Genomic DNA, 13,942 nt, shown 5'->3' with positions numbered 1-13,942 from the left:
GCCGGGCGGGCGCGGAGCGCGGTGCCCGAGCGCCGGCGGGATGTGCGGCCGCACCGCCTGCTCGCTGGCCGCCGACAATCTCCGCCGGGCCTGCGCCTACCGCGACCGCCGCGGCCGGCGGCGGCAGCCCGAGTGGGTGCGGCAGGAGCGCTACCAGCCCTCCTACAACAAGGGCCCGCAGTCCAGCGGCCCCGTGCTGCTCTCCCGCCGCCACCTCCACCAGGTACCCGCGGCTCGGCTCGGCGGGCGCCGGGGCCGCGTCCCGGCTCCGGCGGGGGGCGGGTGCTGGGCATCGTGCGGCTCAAAGCGGAGCGGAGGGAACCGTGCCTCCCCGGGGGGCGAGGGACTCGCTCTGAGCGGCCGTGGTTTGTTTCGTTTCGCTTTGCTGTACGTGGCAGGTGTTGAATTTTCTAATTGCTAAAATGTCGCTTCTTGTTAATATGTACATGTTCAGAAGGAGGAGGGGAATCGGTACAGTGCTTCCACCACAGTGTTTATGTTTTCTGCAGAAATGTGTATAAGTACTTAGCCTTGGTAGAATTGTTTTGCAAATGTCTGTAATTGCTCTGCTGGTTTTAATTTGCTTTCCTGAGGCACCTTTTTTTTTTTTTTTTTTTTTTAAATTTCGTAACTCTGCAGCCTGTGTTCAGGTCACATTGGTATTAGGAGAGAGTAGAGAGAAAAATCTTAACTCTGGAGCAGGATAGTAGCTGTACACCTGTGGTGACTGCTGTCCTGCATAATTTCATAATTTAAGCCTCACACGACCTCCCCTGGATGACCTGGGCAGCCTCTTGGGCCGTTGGTGCTGTTCGTTTGGTTTCACACAGAAGGGTGCCCGGCCAGCTGCTGCTCTTTGGCGCTCAGTGGGCTGAAGCGGGGTGAGCTCAGTCGGAACCCCCGATCTGGACCCGCTGTGCTCTCCCGCCCCAGCTGGTGGGGCAGCTGTGCTTTGCAGCCGTTAGTGGCACAGGTGATCAAATGGGACACTCGGTGGGCAATGCCATCAGCCTCATGCCCTCCCTTCCTGCTTTAGGGGTCCCACATCCCCCCGAGAGTAGGCCGTGGAGCTGATGGAGCAGAGGAATATGGGGCAGGGAGTGTGGTACAGGTCACAGGCGGACCCTTGCTTAGTTGTTCATCACTGTTCCAAGTTGTTGGGATGATGGTGCGGTTCAGGGTGTCCCTTTTTGCCACTTCTGCCCTGAGGGAGGCTCTGAAAGACTTCACAGAACTGCACACACATCCCTGCATACACACACCTAGAGTAGGTGTATTTGTGTGTCTGTCTGCTGCAGTCCTTTGGGAGCAAACAGCCCCGCAGGCACTGCCAGCACCGGCAGCTGTGGGCATAGTGAGAGCAAGCTGGGGGAGAATCGAAAGCCACAAACTGTTTCCATTGTCCAAAGGCAGGTAATACGCAAAACGGAAGCAGTTAAAGTGCACCAGGTTAGCAGAAATCACATTATTAAAATGAAAGTGAGGCTTTAGCTGCTTTGGGATGTTTGGTGTCACCAGGGAAGGCTTTGAGGACTTTTGACACCAGCCCGACACGGCTGTTTACTCAAGAGCTCGGGAGTTCATGTCTCCAGCTATCTCCACTAAAAAAAAAAGCTGTGTTAATTCTTCCAGAGTTGGGTGAGCCTCACGGAGACAATTCTTTATTCCTGCAAAATATTCATGTACTTTCTGCTGAAGGTTAATTCTTACATGAAGGCTGTTAAGAATATGCAAAGGGTTATAATTAGTGGCTATTTCTGCATGGCTTGTGAGGGAGCGGCAGTGAGCCCCAGCTTCTCTTGACAGAGAATGATCCCCACTTTTAGGGGACAAAGCCATTTCCACAGGACTTCCCAAAACACCTCTCTGAAGCTATGGGAATGCTTGTGGTCTCTGTGATGTTGCTCTGACCTGAGGTTTCTCTGTTCATTGGAAAGGATGCTGACTCCTCCGAGCGGGTCCTCATGGACATGCGCTGGGGCCTGGTGCCCTCCTGGTTCAAACAGGACAACCCCTCCAAACTGCAGTTCAACACCTCCAACTGCCGCAGCGATACCATGCTGAGCAAGTCCTCCTACAAGGTGAGCTGCTGCCACCTTTGTGTCCTGCTAGACGAAATCTTGTAGTCAGCAAAACCAGGCCAGAAACATCTGCTAGGCCAGTACTGATCATCACTTGCCATTGCACAGGGGAGGAAGTCCCTGTACTGCAAAGCTGGGGCTTTCACTAAAACAGAAGAACTGAAAAGCTCAACTGGTAAAGTTCAACATCGCACTAATTGTGGCATTTGTGTATCCCAGGGGCAATTCAGGAAAGTCCTGGGAGGGACTGAGAGGGCTGGGTGGTTTCAGGAGCCCTTCTGCCATTGCAGGCTGCCTGAGGCTGCTGCTCACCGCTCACTTGTGCTGTCTCTCCCCAGGGTGCTCTCCTCAAGGGCAAGCGCTGCGTGGTCCTGGCAGATGGCTTCTACGAGTGGCAGCAGCACAGTGGGGGGAAGCAACCCTATTTCATTTACTTCCCCCAGACCAAGGATGCCATGGTATGGAGTCCCTTGCTGTGTCCGAACACTTGCACCCAGCTCTGGCCCCTGCTCCCTTCAGCTGCCTGGGGAAAAGCCCAATTCTGTCCTGCTCTGCCCATCCCTGGGAGTCTGTTCCCCAGCAGGGCTGAGTTCAGTGCCGGGCTCGGCGCTCTGTCACCCTGCTGTGGCTGGCGGTCCCCATCGCAGCGGTCTCCAGGCTGTGAAAGGTGACGCAGCGTCCCTCCTGTCACGGTCACTGCTCCCCACGTGCCAGATATTTGCATGGGTGGGCAGTGTGGCTCACAGGGGACTAGGCTGGGAGTTTCACTACCTCTTTCATTTGGCTGAACCAGTGGCTAGAATATTCAGACTGGCTTGCCTGTGGGAAGATGAGGGTCCTGGTACTTCTCCTGGAGTTACCTCAAATCGGTAGAGAAACTCCTGGAGAGCCTCAGATTAGTTCTGTTCATTACTCAGATCTGAGTCACTGACCTGCCTCAGCACTGGCAAACCTGTGCTGCTTTGGCTGACCACGGTGACCAGGACAATGGGGCCTCTCTCCTGCAGGACAAGGAGATGGAGGGAGATGAAGAATGGAAAGGATGGAGGTTGCTTACTATGGCTGGGATTTTTGACTGCTGGGAGCCACCAGGGGGAGGTGAAATGCTGTACACTTACACCATCATCACTGTGGATGCTTCCAAGGATGTGAGCTTCATCCATCACAGGCAAGTGACAGCAGGCAAGGGGGTTGCAGGGTGGAGGGGGATGAAGTAGGAGAACTGCACCTCTAGACACCAGTCTGGCAACACACAGGCACAGAGTGCAGCAGCCTCCTCCTGCTCTCGGGCAGAAGTGCTACTGATTGATTTCGGGCCACCAGCTCATGCCCTTTCCATAAATTACCATCTTTGTGCTCTGTGGATGGAAGTTGGAATTGGATTACATTCTGGAATTGGTCTCCTCGCCTGATCAGGGCCTGGCAGTCAACCCCTCTGCCTCTTCCAGTAAATCAGCTTCCTGGATGAAGTGAATGCACATTCTGCCTTGCAGAAGAGCATTCTGCTGCTTCAGTTTTCCCTGTTGCCCCCAAGATGCCAGCTCCTTGCTAGCTTACAAGTCTGGCTTTTGCCACCACACTGACATACTGCTGCTGAGCTTTGGCTCCAACTGTTTTATCCCTTAGGATGCCAGCCATCCTGGATGGGGATGAAGCCATCAGGAAATGGCTGGACTTTGCTGAAGTGCCAACCCAAGAAGCTGTTAAACTCATCCAGCCCACAGAGAACATTGTTTTCCATCCAGTGTCCGCCTTTGTCAACAACATCCGCAACAACACACCTGAGTGTGTTGCACCCATTGAGCTGGGAGCCAAGAAGGTGGGTGCTGGTGGGGGCTTAGCAGAGGGGAGCTCAGCCACGATGATGTCTGAGCTGGGTCAGAGCTGCCAGGCTGCAGGAGGAGTGGCAGTAGGCAGTGTCTGCAGAGCATACCCATGCTTGATGCTGGAGTGCTGAGCCCTGGACAGATTCCCTTCCCTCTGCTTCCAGAAATAAAACTGTCAGCCCATGCCAGGACTTTGCTGCCAAATGAGGCAAATTCCATGTGAAATGGGTCTTGGAACAAGCCTGTTCACAGCAGTCTGGGGAACCTCCCACAGATGTGCCTGGTTGCAGGCAGGGCCATAGCTCCAGCCTCCACATCCCGCTCTGGACCAGCTCTTGCAGCTGGCTAGCTGCCCTCTCTCTCTGTGGTTCTGACTTCTCTCACACTGTCTTTTTTCTATGCAGGAGGTGAAAGCCACTCCAAGCAACAAAGTGATGTTGGGCTGGTTAAAAAGCTCCCAGGAGGGCTCTCCCCAGAAGAAAGAAAACGATTTGCCCAAGTGGAAAAGTCAGTTCATCCACAGCCCTTCGCCCAAGAAAACCAGCGCAGATGTCCTGCAGCAGTGGCTGGGGAAGCAGGGACAGCCAGCTGCGAAGAAGCACAAGGCTTAGCACCAGCTGAGATGGCTGGCCATCTCTTTTACCCCTGATTTTCCTAAGCAGAGTGAGAAATGGTATTTTTGGAAGGCTTTACAGACTGGTGTTGAAATTGTCCAATCCTCTCAGGTGTTGATCTGTTGCACTAGGTTGTTGTCTTTTTTCATGTTTTGTTAAAGGTTGTTGTTTGTGAAGATTTTGGCTTTGTCTTATGCTGATAGGAGTGAATATTGAATGTTGGCCTCCCTCCCTGCCAGTCATGCAGGGAGGCAAGCAAAGATAAAGCCCTGAGAACCCTGAGAAGCATCTCAGCCTGCTAGGGAGGAATAGCTTCTGCCTCCTGACAATGTTCATAGTTCATGTCTCTTTCTGTTTGGTTTCCCCTTCCCTTTTTTTGATGTTAAACTTATATCTCTTTTCCACTTAATTCCACACTGATTCTGTACAAATTCCTTTCCAAGACTCTTGCCCTCAAAAGATGGCTGCAGTACTGAGGAACGAGCAGTAAATATTATGAGGAAACCCTAGGTTGGGAAGATCTGGCAGATCCACCCTGCTCTGCACCAGCATTGCTGTGTGCATTCATGGCTCCTAAACAGGGAGATGTTCAAGTGGCACCTGGGAGGAGCTGGACTTGGCTTAGGTTTCCCTGCTGTGAAACAGTGTGTCTGTCACGTTGTTTGTACTATCATTTTGTTAATGGGATTTGAAGATTTAGAGAGGATTTCCTTGATCTGGGAAGGGACGCACTTTGCCTTATTTGAAAAGGCCAGTCATTAAAGCCCAGATAACCTAAGTGCCATTACAGAACAGCATAGGGCCGTTGTTTTTGAGGTCAGGGATTTTGTAAACAGAGCCAGATGTTACAGACCAAAAGCCTTACATGCTGAAATCCTTGCTAGAAATCAGTACTTCCTTTGTGTTGGAAACAATAAAATGGGCTTCACTGGCTGGCTGCGGCGTGCCCTTGTCCATGTGCGTGTCTGCGTCCCTCTTGCCCACTGCAGGCAGCCCCAGTGCTCCTGGTTTGCAGGCAGAGCTTGTACCTCCTCTCCAGCTGCTGAGGAGCAAACCACCTACCCACTGCTGAGCTCTCAGGGTCTGAGTTCTGCGAGGCCATGTTGGTGCATCATGTCCATTTGCCAGTGGTAACTATTCCCTGGGATTGATTCTGGGGCTCCTCTAGAGTCATCTATCCCTGGGGAGCTGCAAGGGTGGCTGTAGCTGAGCCTTATCCCTGGGGAGGGACTGCAGAGCCAGGGCAGGAGCCACAGGGTGGACACCTGGGGAGATCCAAGTGCTCTTAGAATGAAATCTGCCTCGGAATCCCTCGCGTGCTACAGAGGCAGCTGAGCGCGGGTTTCAAGACTTACAGGAAGCTGGGGTGGGATTAGGATTTCTATCCAGAAAGCCTGTTGCTATCTGGCTCCTCATTGCTGTCACCATGACTTGAGGCAAGAGAATCACTGTATTAGCAGCTCCTGGCAGAATAGATTTTTGGCTGCTGGCACTATCACCTTGATACCTGTCCTTGCAGGAGCCACAATGGGAAGTTTCTCTCCCTGCCTGCCCCTCACTGTTCCAGGATGAGCTGCTCAGCTGCCCCAGTCTAGTCAGTGGGAACTGCACATGAGGCTTTTCTAAAGGTCACCAGCTCATCTCGAATTCATTTCAGGTCTCCAGTTGCTGTGGAGGGAGTGAAGATGCTGAGCACGAGTGGGGGGATGCTCAACTTTCCCAGCTCTGGAGAATATAATCCTTCCCTTGGGGATGCAGGGGTAATGCAAAGGCACAGGGTACAGGTTATCTCCCTCCGGACTGTGAGCACCAGCAGCATCACCAAAAAAACCAACAAAACCCCTGCGCTGAGTGTTTAATGAGGATGTGTTATTGCTGTGCTACATCACCTTTAAACTGGACTCTGGCTGCTCACCCAAGGCTATTTGAGGCAGTTCCTCTAACCTGGAGCAGAGATGACCACAGTCAACCCTGACTGTCCACAGAAACTGGTTTGGGAGAAACTTTCCCCTTTGATCCGTGAGGAGACAAGGGAGGGTAGTACTCGCTAGGGGTTGCCCTCCCTGTCAGGGGTTCTTTCCCCATAGCATCGCCCCCGCCCGCAGACTTTGGTGTCCTTCCGGGAGAGACATCCCGCTGGCCGAGGAAGGGGCCATGGGTTTGGGCAAGGCAAAGGGGCACAGCGCAGCCGAGACACCACCGGGCGCTCGGGCCAAGCCCCCTCCCCCCATCCTCGGCCCCGACGCAGGCAGAAGCAGCTGCCGGGGCGCGGGGAGCAGCGGCGGCAGGCGGCAGCGGCGGCAGGCGGCAGCGGCGGCAGGCGGCAGCGGAGCGCGGGCGGAGCGGGCAGAGCCGCGGCGCTGCCCGCGCTGGGCGCCGGCCCGCGGCGGGGCCGCGGCGCCGGGAGCCCTATGCAAATCAGGGATTGGCACGATAACCAATCAGCGCCGTGGCGGCAGCGGCGGTAGCCAATGGGACGAGGCGTGCGGCGGGCGGGCGGCGATATCCGCGGCGCGGCGGCGGCGGGCCGGGCAGTGCGGCGGCGGGCGGCGCGCGGCGCGGAGCGGCGGCAGCGCTTGCGGTAAGGGCGGCGGGCGCGGGCGGGGCGGCGCGGCCCCGCGCGGTGTAACGGCGTTTGTCTCCCCGCAGGCGCCGGGACCCTCTGTGCGCGGCGCTGCTTCAGAGGCGGGGCCGAGCGGCCGCTGCCTGCCGGCCATGTCGGGCCGGGGGAAGTCCGGCGGAAAGGCGCGGGCCAAGGCCAAGTCGCGCTCGTCGCGGGCCGGGCTGCAGTTCCCCGTGGGGCGGGTGCACCGGCTGCTGCGGAAGGGTAACTACGCGGAGCGGGTGGGCGCCGGGGCGCCGGTGTACCTGGCGGCCGTGCTGGAGTATCTGTCGGCTGAGATCCTGGAGCTGGCGGGCAACGCGGCCCGCGACAACAAGAAGACGCGCATCATCCCGCGGCACCTGCAGCTCGCCATCCGCAACGACGAGGAGCTCAACAAGCTGCTGGGCGGCGTGACCATCGCCCAGGGCGGCGTCCTGCCCAACATCCAGGCCGTGCTGCTGCCCAAGAAGACGCAGAGCTCCAAGAAGTGAGCGCTGCCTCCCGACCCCCTGCCCCCAGCTCCCTTCTCACCGCTGCCTCACCTCTCCTGCCAGTGGGGCTGGGGTTCCCCGTCCTGCCCCCCAGCCCGGGCCGGGTGGTGAGCCCTGGCAGCACCCCACCAGCCCGTCACTAGCCCCTCTGGCCTGGGCTGTGGCAGGGTGCTGGGTGAGCATGGGTGAGGTCAGGCCCTGTTTGTGCCCCTGCTCTGCCTCTCTTCCCTCTGGAAGAATTGGTTTTGGAGAAGGCAGCTGGGTCACAGCCGTTGGCAGTGGTGACATCTGGAGCCGTGTGGTCAGGTCACGGTGCCGAGCTGCTGGTAGCTGCTGAGGGTTGTTGTAGCTGGCAAAGGGATGGACGCAGGCACCCCCGGCTGCCTCTCCCCTCTGCCAGCCCTGGGACTATGCAGGGCCCCCCCGGCTGGCCCTGCTCGCCCTGGTGTGTACTCGCTGCTGCCGTGCCCCCGCCTCCATCCTCAGCAATGCCATCCTGGCCGCACTGCAGCTGCGAGGGAAGGGGGCCGGAAAACGTGAAGAGGAGAAAAAGTTTCTCCATTGGCAAGAAGTGGCTGTTAGTCTTAGTTTTGTTCATGGTAAAACTAGTGCATTGCCTACTGTAAAGAAGCTTTGGTCCTATTTATTTTAAGGTCTCTATTTTTGGGTACATCCCTGTAAAGTCACCTCCTTGCAGCTCCCCGGCTCGGTGGGTGCTGGGGTGCTCGGTGTTCCTGCATGCCGTGGGTCCTGGTAGCGGGGTGGGGTGGAGGCTGCGGTGACAAATCCCCTCGGAGAGCGTCGCAAGGTCAGGCGCCCGCCGGGAGCGGGAGCTGCCATCTTCTGCCATGGCTCCCCTCCTCTCCCAGCTGCACAAGCCCTTCGTCTCGCTGAGAGCTACCCTGTACCCTGGTTGCACTTCTGGAAATTACATACTCTGTCTCTTTTTTTGTTGTTGTTTGTTTGTTCAGCACTATTTCTGGCTCTGAGAAATAAAGTGATGATGATACCTGTTAACTGTAACCCTTTATGGATTAATATTTCTTTTGAAAACCACTAGAGTTTGTATTAAAGCCCACTCCTGGCTAGTGCCATATTTATTTCCTGGCTGTGTGGCTGATGTCGAGCATGGGGGCAGGACAGCTGTCCCGTGACCCCTGGAATAGGTGATGCAGAGACAGCTTTCCTGCTGCCCAGCGCAGCCGCTTCTGTGAGGCCCATAGTTGTGTGCATGCAGCAGTGTTGAGGCAGTCAGACCTAGACCTTCATCACACGTTTTTTAAGTAAAAAAAAAGAGTATCTTCTATTTATGTGCTGTAAGTAGCATGTGTTCAAGCTATTGAATCAGCTGTTATTCTTGTGGATGAAGTAATTTACCCTGGATCTGAGTTTAATGTTACCTAGAGTAGATGAACCTGGATGCTTGTCAGCTGGCTTTATGCAGGGGTTTTTCATTCTGGTATGTGGGAGCGCTGTGTTCATTGGAGTCGTGCTGATGGGGGTGTGGAGGTGTCCTACAATCCCACGGGGGTATCCTGACCTCGGTGGGTGGGGACAGCAGGGCACAGCCCCACTGCAGCAGCACAGACCCCCTGGGATCTCTCTGCCTCCTGCAGGGGCTGTTACCATCAGCGACGTGGGGATGAGCAGTTCCCTTTCTGCCCAGTATCCTAGTGTCTGTATCCTAGTGTCTTGTTCTTTCCCTCTTGTTTTCTCCAGGACCAGCATTCTGTAAACCTGAGAGTGCTTTGTATTTCTTAGAAAAATGCAGAACTTGTGATTCTGAAAAGAATGGTGCAAACCTGATACCTGATTAAACTGGTTCCCTGTTGAATGCTTTTAAATGTGCCGTGTCTTGTCACCTCACCAAACTCATGGAATCTGGCAGGCTCTGTGGTGTCTGGGCTCTGTGTTCTCCAAAGGGGAGGACTAGTAAAACACCAGACAGGACCACTGCTAGACTGTGTGTTTGCCCTTCACTTAGGGAGTCTTTTCCTACCCTGGGAGAAGATAATACTGTTTGGTTCTTCTCCCTGCTGTGGGAGTGCCACACTGCCAGTCTGTCACGAGTGCCAGGAAGCTTCAGCTGCTCCTGGCTGGGTGCAGTGGAGGAGGATTGAGGCTGGACCCAGGACCCTCTCCCAGTGCTGAAGGTGCCCCATGGGCTGATCCAGGAGCCTTTGGGTGACCTTGCAGGCAAGTAGGCAGAGATGAGAAAAGCAATCCTGAAGGGAAGAACCTTGAGATGCAAGGCTGTTTGTTCCTCTCGCACCCTCTCCTTTGTTGGACATTCCCAGCTGGCTGTTCTGGAGGCTACTCTACAAACCAGTATTGCACCATGGTTGGGTTCTAGGGAGGAAGGGTTGTGGGAAGCCTGGACAAATCCAAGTGGTGTTAGGCTTGGGTGCTGGTTGGTCTGCAGGGCTGCAGGAGGTGTGGGTGCAGGCTGGGGGTGCTGGGCAGGTTTCTGTAGGGCAGTGTCACTGCTGCCCTGCCGGCTGCACTGCCAGCACACGGGGGGCTGCTGCCTGGGTGCTGCAGCCCCCTGGGTTCTGTGTGCCTCTGCTGGGGCTGGTGGAGTGGTGAGGGTGCAGTGACTGGGTGCTGGTGGCACGTAGTGTCCTCGACACTGAGCTCCAGCTGGATTCTGAACTTCCTCTGCTGGCATGTGACAGACCAGCTGGGAAAGCTGGGATGTGGCAAGCCAGACCAAAGGAAATCCTGTCTGTCGCAGCAAGCATTGCTGAAGTGCTTGGCCTTTATCACCTCATAAACTTCACAGCTGAACATTGTGACCAGGAGATTTGGAAGTCTTAGTCTTCATTATAAAGCTGGAGTAAATGTGGTCACTGTCAAGCTGGCAGCTTCAGGGACAGGTCTTGTCCTTTCTGGAGGGGTGTTACTGATCCTGGCTATTCTGAATGCTTCATAGCACCAGAATAGCTGAGCATATAAAATGTGAAGGGCTTGGCTGAGTAGAGCCTTCCTCAGAGGTGAAGTGAACCTGGAAGAGTGTTTCTTGGTGCGTGCTTCCCTTAAGAAGAGGGCTGGGAGGCTGCAGGATTCTTCCTTTGTCTCTCGGGTACCTGAAGCTGGGATGACTTCCAGCAGACTGGGAGCTGAAAGCTGCCTGCTGTGGGAGGCTGCTGTGCATCACCACGTGCAGCACAGTCTCTGCCAGCTGTGTCCCTCAGCTCTGGCAGTTTGATGAGATGAGTCACGGGCTCTTGAAAGTCCCCAGGGCTTGGGTTTGTCTCCAGAGCCTGGCCCTCATGGTTGGCAGCACCCAAGGGAGCTCATTCAGGGATGCCCCAGCATCATGGCTCCTGGCAGGCTCAGCCTGTGAGGTAAGACAGCTCCAGCTGGATCGGCACAGTGTCACCCTGCTGCCTTCCCTGTGCTGGGCAGCTGGAGGGTCACTGCCTTCTTTCTGCTTTTACCTGCCCACAGGAGTGTGCCTGCTGCTCTGCCTGGAGACGTGGTTACAGTTTGCCATGCAGATGAGTGCCAAGGAGAGCTGAGCCCTGAGATGGGGTTGGTTGAACCTCCCCCTCCTGTGTCCCAGCCCTTGGTGAGGGCATCCCCTCTGGCCCTCCCAAACCTGCAGCTATTGACTAAGGACACAACTGCAGGTCAGTGCCACAGTGCAGCAATCTGTCTCTCTTGGTGTGGGCCAGCAGGATCGTGACTGTTTCTAAATACAGACCTGGAGGGAGGCTGCAGCCTCCTGTAGCAGACCAGTGCTGGTCTCTTCCAGGAGCATGGCTGGCTTTTCTTGCTGTATGTATAAAAAGGACTTTTCTTCTGGGAGTAAAACTTGGTTCCCTTCTCCCTGCTTGTTCTCAGGGGACAAAGGGATAAAGCAGGCCCAGGCCTGCCCCCTGACTGGGGCCCTGGAGGAAGGGGCTGTTCCTTTCCAGGAGTGCTGAAAGGCCCTGCCACCGCCTGGTGTGACAGTCCCTATGCCCACTGGCTGCTGTCCCTGCCTCCTCCTCCTGCAGGATGCTGGCTATGAGGCTGATCCATGCTGTGTTCCCTAGGCACAGGGAGCATGTTGATGCTCCAGCACAGCAGCTCGCCAGGGCTGCAGCAGCTCTCGGGCAGTGCCTGAAGCTCTCCCTGGCTGGTGGAGGCCGTGGGGCAGGGCCCTGCTGTGGGGCTGAGAGCTGGGCCGATGGCAGCGCAGCCAGGGGCTTACCCACAGGCGGCCTGGGAGGTACCGTGCACCTCCACCCGCTCCTGCCCTCCGTGCCTCGCTTCCCATCCCCGCTGCACGGGCTGGGCTGCCGCTCCTGTCCCCTCTCTCTCCCGCAGCCCCAGGGCAGGAGGGCAATGAGCCGGAGCTCGTCCCTCGCCCTCCCGCAGCAGCACAAGATGGCCCAGATCCCTGTCGGGATTTACGCAACCTCGCCGGCTGCGCTATAAATAGAGCGCCGGGGGCGCTCCGGCTCTGCCCCCGCTGCCGCTCCTGCCGGCGGGACTCGGCCCGGGGCCGGGGCCGGCCGCCCGCTCCGACCCAGGGCTGAGGGGCCGGGGGCGTTTGTGTGCTGCGGTGGCCGCCGGGGCTGCCCCCGCCCCACTGCTCCAGGAGCTCCGCCGAGCGCCGCTGCGCAAGGGCGGCGCTCCTCCCTCGCCTCCACGGCCGGGGACCCTCCAGCGTGCGGGCTCTGGGCATCGGCGCCCGGCCGGACCCCGAGGAGCAGGAAAGCCTCCCCAGGACCAGCCCCCTTCCTGCCCGCTTCCCGACGCCTGCAGGGAGCACACGGGACAATCGTTTTGTACCAATTTATTTGAAACGACGATAAATGAAAAGGAAAAAAAACAAAAAAAAAACAACCAAAAAAAATGACCCCACTAAGCCAAACCCTCCCCAGCCCACCCACCCCAGCCCCATACAAAAACATTGAAGGCCATTGCAGGTGCGGCCGGCGGCCGAGGGGCGGCGCTCCCGCGGGCCCCGCCGTTGCCATGGCGGCGGCGGCGCGGGCCGCCAGGGGGCGCCGTGGCGCCTCGGTGCGGCCGCGGGCGGGCGCGGCGCGAGGGGCGGGGCCAGGCGGGGCGCGCGCGGGCGGCGGGAGCGGGACCGGCCCACGTGGCGCGGGGGGGGCCCCGTGCAAAATGGCTGCTATGGAAACCGGGCGGGAAAAAGCGCCGTGAAGAACCGGGGGGACGCGGGAGGGGGTGGGGGCCGGGAACCGTCTACAGGCGGGGAGGGGCACGGCCGAAAACAAAAGGGCGCGATCGGGGAGAAGCCGCGGAATGGGATGGGGGGGAAGGGGTGGACAAAATAAGGCGGCAGAGAAGGGGAAGGGGGGCTGGGGCAGCCGCAGCCCCGCTCACCGCGCGCGGCGGCGGCTGCGGAGGCGAGTCGGCAACACAAAGACAAAGCGGGTCCCCTGGGGTCTGTCCTCAGAGCAGTCTGTGCCGCGGGGCTCTCAGTCCGGAGGGCGGCGGGAGGCTCCCAGCGCCTCGATCTCATGCCTTCCGGCTCTTGAGCGCCTTGGGCTTTGCCGACTTCTTCACCTTCTTGCCCCCGGGGGACGCGGCTCCCTTCTTGGTGGCCTTCTTGGCTTTGCCCTTGTCCTTCTTCGCCGCCGCGCCGCCGGCTCCCTTCTTGTGCGATTTCTTTTCGGGCTTCTTGTTCTTGGCCGCCGGCTTCTCCGCCCGCCGGGTCGAGGAGACCGTCGCCTTCTTGAGGGACTTGTGGGCGCTGTTGCCCGCGCCCCCCTCCCCGCCGCCTTCCAGTTTCTTCCTGTTGAGCTTGAAGGAGCCGTTGGCACCGGTGCCCTTGACCTGGAGCAGCGTGTCGTTCTGCACCAGTGCCTTGATTGAGTACTTTAGGTAAGTCCTGCCGTTCTGCTGGTCGAACCACGCCACTTTCTTGGCCTCATTATAGATCTTGGCCAGCGAGGAGCCATTGCGCTCGCCCAGCTTGCGGATCGTCTCCACCACTAGCTGGCTGTATTTACCCGGCTGATTCTTCTTCTTGTTGTTCTTCCTTTTCTTCGATGGCGACAACGAGGCGCCGCCGCCTCCTTTCGCCTTCTTAGCAGCCGCTTTCTTCTCCGGGGAGAGCGGCGCCTCCTCTGCCTCGGCCAGGGGCAGATCGCTTTCTTCAAGGTCTACCGACATGGTGCGGGGAGTGGCGGGCCGGGGGCGCGGGCGGGGGCAGCGGCGGGGCCCGGCGAGCGCGCTGTGCCTGCTCCACTCGGTGCGCGTTCTGCCGGGGCGGGCGCCGCCGCCGCCTTTTATATGGGCGCGGGGCGGACCACGTTGAGAACAACAACAGCCTGGTCGGCCGCCAGCCCCGGGCTGCGCTGCGCGG

General features: G+C 58.0%; 3 protein-coding genes across 4 annotated transcripts; 2 read left to right on the top strand and 1 right to left on the bottom strand.

Annotated features, from left to right (window-relative positions):
* The first annotated feature begins 18 nt into the window (after positions 1–18).
* On the top strand, positions 19–5,454 carry HMCES (5-hydroxymethylcytosine binding, ES cell specific). Its single transcript, XM_021532268.3, has 6 exons — positions 19–223; positions 1,938–2,081; positions 2,420–2,539; positions 3,089–3,249; positions 3,708–3,900; positions 4,312–5,454. Exons 1-6 carry the CDS (start codon positions 41–43, stop codon positions 4,516–4,518), a joined length of 1,008 nt encoding a protein of 335 aa, XP_021387943.3. The 5' UTR covers positions 19–40; the 3' UTR covers positions 4,519–5,454.
* Positions 5,455–7,054: 1,600 nt separating this feature from the next.
* LOC110471541 (histone H2A type 2-B) lies at positions 7,055–9,451 on the top strand. The gene is made up of 2 exons (XM_021532257.3): positions 7,055–7,102; positions 7,171–9,451. Exon 2 carries the CDS (start codon positions 7,237–7,239, stop codon positions 7,615–7,617), a length of 381 nt encoding a protein of 126 aa, XP_021387932.1. The 5' UTR covers positions 7,055–7,102; positions 7,171–7,236; the 3' UTR covers positions 7,618–9,451.
* A 2,936-nt stretch (positions 9,452–12,387) lies between these two features.
* H1-10 (H1.10 linker histone) lies at positions 12,388–13,942 on the bottom strand. Of its 2 annotated transcripts, none has more exons than XM_085590519.1 (2): positions 12,671–13,942; positions 12,388–12,556 (listed from the first exon to the last, which is right to left on the bottom strand). In XM_085590519.1, the coding sequence occupies exon 1, from the start codon at positions 13,747–13,749 to the stop codon at positions 13,093–13,095; it is 657 nt and encodes a 218-aa protein (XP_085446645.1). In that variant the 5' UTR covers positions 13,750–13,942; the 3' UTR covers positions 12,388–12,556; positions 12,671–13,092. The 2 variants fall into 2 exon arrangements, with proteins under 2 accessions (XP_085446645.1, XP_085446646.1); XM_085590520.1 differs by having other exon boundaries at positions 12,388–12,562; positions 12,691–13,942.

The sequence above is a fragment of the Lonchura striata genome, chromosome 12, assembly GCF_050655825.1.
Source record: "Lonchura striata isolate lonStrDom1 chromosome 12, ASM5065582v1, whole genome shotgun sequence".
NCBI lineage: Eukaryota > Metazoa > Chordata > Aves > Passeriformes > Estrildidae > Lonchura > Lonchura striata.
Note: the sequence above shows the minus strand (reverse complement) of the source record. Positions and strands in the feature narration are given on the sequence as shown.

Excerpts from the sequence above, each read along its gene's own strand:
- LOC110471541 (XM_021532257.3), top strand. The coding sequence starts at position 7,237 with ATGTCGGGCCGGGGGAAGTCCGGCGGAAAGGCGCGGGCCAAGGCCAAG.
- HMCES (XM_021532268.3), top strand. The coding sequence starts at position 41 with ATGTGCGGCCGCACCGCCTGCTCGCTGGCCGCCGACAATCTCCGCCGG. Across the intron at positions 2,082-2,419 it reads TGAGCAAGTCCTCCTACAAG|GGTGCTCTCCTCAAGGGCAA; the intron begins GTGAGCTGCTGC and ends GTCTCTCCCCAG. Across the intron at positions 2,540-3,088 it reads CCCAGACCAAGGATGCCATG|GACAAGGAGATGGAGGGAGA; the intron begins GTATGGAGTCCC and ends TCTCTCCTGCAG.
- H1-10 (XM_085590519.1), bottom strand. The coding sequence starts at position 13,749 with ATGTCGGTAGACCTTGAAGAAAGCGATCTGCCCCTGGCCGAGGCAGAG.